General features: G+C 39.2%; 1 protein-coding gene across 1 annotated transcript; it reads right to left on the bottom strand.

The window, feature by feature from the left end:
• Positions 1–3,315: 3,315 nt before the first annotated feature.
• Positions 3,316–6,853, bottom strand: LOC116173981. Its single transcript, XM_031491732.1, has 7 exons — positions 6,746–6,853; positions 6,028–6,687; positions 5,777–5,978; positions 4,722–5,716; positions 4,469–4,670; positions 3,897–4,408; positions 3,316–3,843 (listed from the first exon to the last, which is right to left on the bottom strand). Exons 1-7 carry the CDS (start codon positions 6,788–6,790, stop codon positions 3,382–3,384), a joined length of 3,078 nt encoding a protein of 1,025 aa, XP_031347592.1. The 5' UTR covers positions 6,791–6,853; the 3' UTR covers positions 3,316–3,381.
• Positions 6,854–8,838: the final 1,985 nt, after the last annotated feature.

Below are 8,838 nucleotides of genomic sequence, written 5' to 3'. Positions count from 1 at the left end.
TTCTTGTGAAATTGTATTGTCAGTTTAAGTGGGAATATTTCTATAAGCTGCAAGGTGTTAGGATGTACATCCCGCCTCGGCGCTCTGACTCGGTCAATAGATCAGTCACGTCGATCTATGTCTCTTACTGCGAACATACCTGCAGGTCAAGCTCACCCCCGAACTCTTGTTTGTTAGTAACGAGGTCTTGATTTTCTTATTGGGTCGACACCATGACCTATTCGAGCGCTCCCCTGGACCGCGTCATAGGTCTCTCGAAACCTAGGAATATATACGGATTTCGGCGAGGGTTTTACCTAAGTATCCCAACAGCAAGGCCAGTACGATGGCCCGCGATAATTCCCTCACCACCTACACGTGGGAGACAGGAGGCCAACCTCACCAGTACTCCCGTCGCTCTACTTAGCATCCCTTACGGTCGTGACCTGACCGCGTACGCAACTGAACTGCCTTAATACGATCCCTAAGACCTTCACGCGTACTTGACCAGTCAGCTTGCCACATTGATCAAATAGGGGTTGCGTTGACATTTTACTTTACCATAAATTATCGTTTTTACATAAGATAAAGTGGAACTTGGATCGATTTCTAATTAGTCGGTATACTCATCAAAGAAACGCACACGGATGTGATCAAGTATCGAAATTTACGCGTGTTCAATTACAACCTGAATTTGAACATCGTTATCTGTAGAAAAATCCCCCGCCCGCCATCCCTGCGAATCATTAATCTTATCACATACACGTCGCGTTGCTAAAAAAACACCCCCCTTATATGGAAACCATGACACGTTTGATAAATCGCCCGCGGGAAAAAAAAGATTTGCGAGCGAAATTCAGATTATTTCGGTGCACTACGTCGTCGTGTACAAAAAAAAGTTGTATAAGGACACTTTCGCTTATAAATAACGTATTAAAGCCTTCTGTGCATCGGGGAAAGTTCCTGTTGATTTAGCACCGATTGCCACTTCCGGTAGCTTCGTCTTTTGGATTCCGTTAGTGTGCTTCTGACAAAGACACTGAATGTGGTTTAATTATAGTAGGTATTTATGAATGAATTTATTCTTCGCTATTAGTCAGGCACGCAAGTGTTTCTAAGTGCGTTATTGACTCGTGAATCACGGGTCAGTTTTTTAAGCACGTCTTTGTTATTATGTAGTCAGAGGAAAGAAAACGAATTGATTATACTTGGAAATTATTGTTATTTACATAACGTTTTGTTGTAATTATCGATGATAACTGTAAAACCTGATTGCCGGCTGTCTTTGTTTTGTAATGCGCGTCTATTTGCATTTCCATGTCAATTGAAAGGGAATAAATTTTTCTAATTTCTTGTAAATGAGGTTGATTACCAGACATCCTGTAATTTTGCGCTAAATTAATTTTTAATGACATGACAAATCGTGTCCGATATTTACTTTGTCACGATGTTTTTCGCATGCTGTCAAGTGTTTCCCAAATGTCATGGCTGTAATTTGTCTTAATTTGGGCCCACGTTTTTTTTCGAAAATTGATACAGTATTGGAATTTAAAGGAATTCTAACCTAGGAACATGAAGGATATTAAGGTACCTACATGTAAGAGTGGCACATTATACTGGCGAGGAACGAGCCAAGTAGTCTCATTGCTGACGAGTTTTGTATTACTTACATTTTTCCCGAAATCGTCTTTATACTTACTTAACTTTTTATTAATAATTAATGTACCTACCAGTTTTGATAGAAGGCAGAGGAAATAATCGGGGAAAGTGCCACCGTCATGGAAACAAAAAATGAAAATTGAATCAACAATAACTACGAGACACCCTGTATATAAGAATATTTTAATTTATGAACTGTGAATCTGGTGGATTATTTACGAAATAAGCACATTTCTATTTCAGTGCTTCCTGTTAGAATTTTTTGTAATAAAATTGCTGTTATTTTCTTGAATAAATGATATCGCTTTTGTGAATTGTTTATTTGGATTTGTGTATTTAATTGTTAAACGTGAAATTGCGTGTTAAAGTGTAGGACACATCTGGTCGTTTGCGATAAGAAGTTTTGTTACCGGGCGAAATTTACTTAACGCACGTGTTCTTATCGCTGTTAGAAGATCCAGGTGTTTTACGAGGTGCACGTTATTGTCGGCGTAAGTGGAGACGCGTTCTTTCGAAACTGGCGTTATCAAGTCCAATTGTGATTGATGGTGTTTTTGGAAATCCTGAAAACAGAAGTTATTTTATAGTGGAAGTCCACAATGCAGTTGTCTGCATTTCGAGTCATTGGGTTCTATTTATTAAAGAAGTTTTCAAAAGCTGTCGACGAGTGCTCTTGTGTCTTTGGTAAGTAGACCTGAATATCGCAAATATTTCACGACCAGACTACCTACTTGGATTGTTAAAAAAACTGTTTAGGATTTTTTTATTTTTAATTGTCGACCGCTTGCGTGCGGGGTATTATGTTCAAACAAGCTTTGTCATCTTCTCTTTCCTTCAGGGATTTTGTTTTAATTGTTTCATGTGTTATCCTTTGTGCGACTCGGATAATTGGTGCCCAAGATTTATTTCAGGTTTGTGTCCGAGACCTTATGACTATTTAACAAATTATTTTCCAGTTCATAGTTTTAGTAGTTTCTAAAACGGTTTCAAAAACCGGATGTAGGCTTTTAAAAGAACTATGGAGAAAGGTTGTATAAAAGTTTTAAGAAATCTACAATACTGTTTCTCTCTCGTTTTAAGAGTGATAAAGATATCTGTGGAGTCGGGGAAGAATTTTTATGGGAGCTTGAAGTTCTAGACGGTTCTAATAAGGTTTGGAAATGATTTTAAGAGTATACCTAAAGAAGTTTCGGATTCGAATAAGTAAAACTTCAAAGTCCCTCAAGCTTTATTCAAACTAAAAGGCGAGTTTGAACTAGAACTGAAGAATTTGGACGTAATGTTGGAACCAGATCTTAATTGAACTGGTCGGGCTCTTGAGCTCGATCTAGTGTTAAAATTTCGAATTTATAATACTCGAAGTCCTAACTTATTTTTGAGCACATTCTGCCTTCGAGTTGAAGTCGGAACAAGTAATGGTTTAAATTCGATTTTAAAATCAAGAATTACTTAAGTTCGATCTGAAAGATCGAGTTCGAATCTAAAATTCGGATTGAAATCTTCAACTGTTAAGTCGGGTTCCAACTACTACTGACTCCCATTAGATCAAGTCGCGTCGCTTTACAGATGAGAGTTGACTTAATCCGGAAACTCGATTCTATCCAACCTTTCTCGCCTTATTTCTGTGTACTCATAAACGCATTTTTGAAAGCGAACACAAAACAAAAAATAAAAATGTATAATAATTAAGTTCAGCTTTATTTAAATACTGAGACTATATCCGTAATCATAGCAAATCACATTTTAGTACAATTGGTTGTAAACAGTTGGGACGAATCTTTCGGTGTTGTAGTTCAACCATCCACCGTTAACGAAGGGGAGCTTGTGGGAATATACGTTGTAGTTGTATGGTACAATGGTGTTGTCCTTGTAATACTTGGAGGAGAAACCGTTGAATCCCTTGATTGGGTAGTTCTCCGAGATGTAGTTGCGTTCGTAGCTGACCTTGTTCAAGAAGGAGATGAATTTGTTGAAGATATCCTTGATCAAGAAATTTTCAAGGCCGTATACTTGTTGGTTTTCAATCAATTTGTAATATTCGGCGGCAACAACTTCAATGTAACGGAGGAAGCGGATCTTGAGTTCGGGCAAGTTGGTAAAAACTTCGGTGTTGATGGTTTGCTTGAGTTCTCTCTTGATTTCCTTGATTCTGTAGATGAATTCTTCTACGTACTTTTCGGTGTGAAGGGAACGTTCGAAGGTCATCTGCAAACAATTTTGATTAGTCATCGTCAACAAATCCGTCGAGTTACACTTACTTTGTTTTCGAATTTCTCTGAGATGTTGTCGAGGACGTTGATGAACTCACGGATGTTGTGGAGGAGAACGGTGTTGACATCGGTAACTTCCCAGGTGTTTTGTTCGAAACGGTTGAAGATGCGTTTGACAAGCATTTGGACGGTTAAGACTAAATCCTTGGGGGATTCATATTTGTTCCACTGGAGGTTTTTGCCATAGAAAGACTCGATTTGGTTCTGGTGAACGGGGAAAAGAGTTTCGTAGCTGTATGGGTTGTAGTAGTTGTTTTCAATGTTCTTGTATTCGAAGGGAATGTTGTAGTATTTGGTTTCGTATTGGTATGGGGTGTAGAAGCGGTTGTGGAATTCCTTTTCGTAGAGTCCGTATCCGTGCTTGCCATAGAATTCGGTGGAGTAGTATTTGGGAGTGTAGAAACCGATCTTGTTCCCGAATCTGGTTTCTTGGATAACGTGCTTGGCGGCGTAGAAGTAGTGGTAGATCACTCTGACGAGAAGAGTTTTGATTTCAACGGCTGAAAAAAACAACCAAAAATTACCAACTTTTACCATTAACCCATCCTGAGGTCACTTACGCAAGACTTTGTCTTCGCAGAGCTGTACCAATTGCTCGAAGATTGCAACAACTTCACGCAAGTTGGTGATGATCTTGGTTCTGAAGACTTTCACGTCAACGGTGTTTTCGGTCATGATTTCCATGATGGGGTACACGATTTCACGAAGTTTGTTGGTGAGCTGATGTAAGACAAGGTCGAGTTCTTTGTGTCCCAAGACGGTCTAAAAGAGAATCCGTTTAAAAGTGTTCGAACTATAATTTGGCCCACTCACCTCTTCTTGCAACTTGCGGACGATTTCGTTGACGACGATGAGGTATTCGCGGAGGGCGACCTTAATTTGGGTTGGGTGGACGAATTCTTGAAGAAGTTGGGTAAGTTCGTTGGTATAGTCGTGGATTTGCTTGATCAAAACACGTGGGGTTTGGACAACTTCTAAGCCTTCGTTGATGTGGATAAAGTGAGAACGGATTCCGTGAAGGGTGTTGACGAAGTCGACGAAAAGGTACTTTAAAGTGTATTGGAATTCAGGGTAGAGTTTGTAGGTGATGTTTACCAATTTTTCGAAACGCTCAAGAACGACGTTGATGGAGACGATGAAGTTCTTCTTAATTTCGTGGATGTTGGTGATTTCGTTGTAGACGGTGAATTGCTTGAGGGAGTCACGTACTTCCTTCAAAAGGGAGACGACCTCTCTGAAGATCTCAGTTTGATAGGTGAAGGTTTCTTCGTGGAGTTTGTTGATGATGACCTCGATAGCTTCAACAAGTTTGTGCGATTGCCAGGTGACGGTTTTAAGAGCCAAGCGGTCTTCTGGGAAATCTTTTTCGAGATACAAAGTGATGTCTTGTACTTCGGAGCGGATTTGGTTCAAGTACTTGAAGAGAGTATTGCCTTCGTTGAAAGATGGAACGGCAACATTGGATTCGTACTTGTTCCATTCCAAAGCCTTGCCATAGATAGATTCTGCTTCGAATTTACGGATTGGGAAAAGAGTTTCATATCTGTATGGGTTGTAGTAGTTCTTTTCGATGTTTTTGTATTCGAAGGGAATTTCGTAGTTGGTTTCGTACTTGTATGGGGTGTAGAAGCGGTTGTGGATTTCCTTTTCGAAGAGTCCGTATCCGTGCTTGCCATAATATTCGGTGCTGTAGTACTTGGGAGTGTAGAAACCGATCTTGTTACCGAATCTGGTTTCTTGGATAACGTGCTTGACGGCGTAGAAGTAGTGGTAGATGACTCTGACGAGAAGAGTTCTGATTTCTACGGCTGCAAAAAATAATAAAAATTCACCAACTGCTACCGTTTGTCCATCAAGAGATTACTTACGCAAGACTTTGTCTTCGCAGAGCTGTACCAACTGTTCGAAGATGGCAACAACTTCGCGCAAGTTGCTGATGATCTTGGTTCTGAAGACTTTCACATCAACGGTGTTTTCGGCCATGATTTCCATGATGGGGTAAACAATTTCACGAAGCTTGTTGGTGAGCTGATGTAAGACAAGGTCGAGTTCTTTGTGTCCCAAGATGGTCTAAAAGAATCAGTTCAAAGGTGCTCCGATTATAATTTGGTGCACTTACCTCTTGTTGCAATTTGCGGACGATTTCGTTGACGACGATGAGGTATTCGCGGAGGGCTACCTTAATTTGGGTTGGGTGGACGACTTCCTGGAGAAGCTGGGTAAGTTCGTTGGTGTATTCGTGGATTTCCTTGATCAACACGCGTGGAGTTTTGACAACTTCCAAACCTTCGTTGATGTGGATAAAGTGGGAGCGGATTCCGCGGAGAGTGGTCAAGAAGTCGACGAAAAGGTATTTCAAAGTGTATTGGAATTCAGGGTAGAGTTTGTAGGTGAGTTGCACCAATTTTTCAAAACGTTCAAGAACCAGGTTGATGGAGACGATGAAGTTCTTCTTAACTTCGTGGATGTTCGTAATTTCATTGTAGAGGGTGATTTGTTTGAGCGAGTCACGCACTTCCTTCAAAAGGGAGACAACTTCTCTGAAGATGCCAACTCCTTCACTTTGGTAGCTGAAGGTTTCTTCGTGGAGCTTGTTGATGATTACTTGGATAGCTTCAACAAGTTTCTGACATTGCCAAGTGACGGTTTTATGAGCCAAACGATCTTCAGGGAAGTCTTTTTCGAGGTACAAGGTGATGTCTTGCACTTCGGAGCGGATTTCGTTCAAGTACTTGAAAAGAGTGTTGTCTTCGTAGTAGGTTGGGACGGCGAAACTGGCCTAACAAGAGGAAAATCAAATAATTATCAAACTTACCGAAATGAATAGTTTTACTTACTTGAAAAGCCACAGCCACCAAGAAGAAGATCGCCAACTTTGCCATGTTCACTTATGCTTGCCTCAACAAGTGAAGTGCCGACATCCAAAATTCGGTTCCTATTTATACTACAAAAATGCCCATCATTTGACCTATTGGTTTCATTCACCTTCTTATCACATCACCTTTCTCGCATAACAATTAGATAAGCGGCAAATAAAAATCTTTTGCAATATCCCGTGTAAAAAGAGATTTGGTTATCCTCATATAAGAGCGAAGTTAGTCGTTTTTTTTTTGCAAATAGTCAATTTAAGGGTGGATAAAGGGCGCTTTGCTGCACAAATGTTAGAAAAAAATATAGAATTTGCAAATAATTAAATCATTTACTTTTTTATCAACTATCGAATTAATTATTATTAACTTTGTATTACATTTATCAGTTTTGCGTAACCGATTTGTATTTGGTTTAATTATTCCAATCCAAGATTGTAATAGACATTTTGCAATTTGTTTTTATCTGTCTGAAATATTCCATTCCCCTGAATTCTAAGGTAAACTTTGTTGTTAAGAAGATATTGTTCACCATCAGAACCGTACATGATTTTTTCCTTTTTTACCTAGTTAATTGGTACAAAATTAATTTATGGCCAAGGTATCTGTCTACTGATAAAAGAGGTATACCTACTCATAAAATAGACCCTTAGCTACTAGGAAGGGTATTCAAGAATTTTATTTGGCCCATCGATTTATTAGTTCCATCCAAGATATGCCAGAAAACTTCACTTTTTTCTGAGTTGGAAGTTGGAAACTGTTGGTTCAACAGGATGGTGCACCCGCGCACAACGCCCTAACGTGGTAGAATACCTATCGTACAAATGTCCTGGAAATTAGAAAAGGATTCCACCTACTATATTTAGTTTTATAGATACATGTCAAATAGTGATGGTCAAAATGTACCTTCACGGAAAATTTGGGGTTCGCAGTCCTAGTTTGGGGATGTTTCCAAGTTTATTTTCGAACTAGGAATCAGAATATTACCTGAAAGCTACCTAATCTTCCTACTTAACCCCACTGTATGACTACAAACAGCCATGCTGGCATTCGAGCCATGTGTTCACAATCAGTGCCTTTTAATTTTCCCTTTTTATACAGGCCAGTTAGGCATAAATGCTACAAAATACTCCTTTAAATTAAACGAGTGTTTTCACTCACATGAGAAGTAGACACATAAGTTACTACCTACGTCTTCGTTTAGATAAATCGTACGTATCCACGCAAAGTGTGCGATACATCAGGCAATTCATGCGCTATAGACGAAAAAAAGGCGCAGAAGAAATGTCAAATCCCACGCTCGTAATTTGTACAACAAAAGCCGTCAACTTCACTAAAAAGACCCGAATGTCTTCTCAAGTGAAATTTTATCGGAAGCGCCGTTGACGTAACTCCTTCCTGTGAGATACCTTATACGGTAGAAACCAGGTGTGGATCTGTTTAATGTTGCGATTTCTTTGTAACTTGGAAGTTTAAAGCGAAAGTTGTAATTTCAACATTACAAAAATATTTATAAATTACCGTCTCCTTCTCTACACGGCGTAAAAGCAAGCGGACTCTTGACATAAACCAGAAATTCTCGGCCTAGAAACCGAACGTACAACGTTTTTTTAATCATTTTTATTTTGTACATTTAACCGGATTAAACGTTTGAGTGGTTAATTGAGAACATCTGCCACGAAGAGAAGAGCGCCGGTTTCTCAGTAAACTGGGATGTTCAGGGTTAACTCGAACAATAATAATTCAGTGCAAGTCTTAAAGCCATGTGTTGTGTAAGTCATCGTTCTAAAATAGGAGTGGAAAATGTATGCATTCCCACACACTTTTTCCCCCCCTTTCGATTTTTAACGTCAAAACTAAAACGGAAGTCGAATTAGACACAACGGGACTTGTTTTTCCTCAAAAACTCGTATTGATCATAAAAACTTCGAAAAAAGAGAATTGATGATGGTTGGGGCAGTTCATAAAGTTCATCTTAAAATTCCTTTAATAAATCACTTGTTTTCTTTATATTTCCGTTCTTTTTCTCATCAGTAAACGCACTTTCGAAAAGCCCTTACAAA

Source organism: Photinus pyralis, unplaced genomic scaffold (assembly GCF_008802855.1).
Source record: "Photinus pyralis isolate 1611_PpyrPB1 unplaced genomic scaffold, Ppyr1.3 Ppyr1.4_LG6, whole genome shotgun sequence".
NCBI lineage: Eukaryota > Metazoa > Arthropoda > Insecta > Coleoptera > Lampyridae > Photinus > Photinus pyralis.
The sequence above is the reverse complement of the archived record's forward strand: the minus strand, read 5'-3'. Positions and strand labels throughout refer to the sequence as shown.

Coding starts and splice junctions, on each gene's coding strand:
- LOC116173981 (XM_031491732.1), bottom strand. CDS start 6,790: ATGGCAAAGTTGGCGATCTTCTTCTTGGTGGCTGTGGCTTTTCAA. Junction 4,671..4,721: donor TCCGCAAGTTGCAAGAAGAG/GTGAGTGGGCCA, acceptor ATTCTCTTTTAG/ACCGTCTTGGGACACAAAGA. Junction 3,844..3,896: donor CAGAGAAATTCGAAAACAAA/GTAAGTGTAACT, acceptor AATTGTTTGCAG/ATGACCTTCGAACGTTCCCT.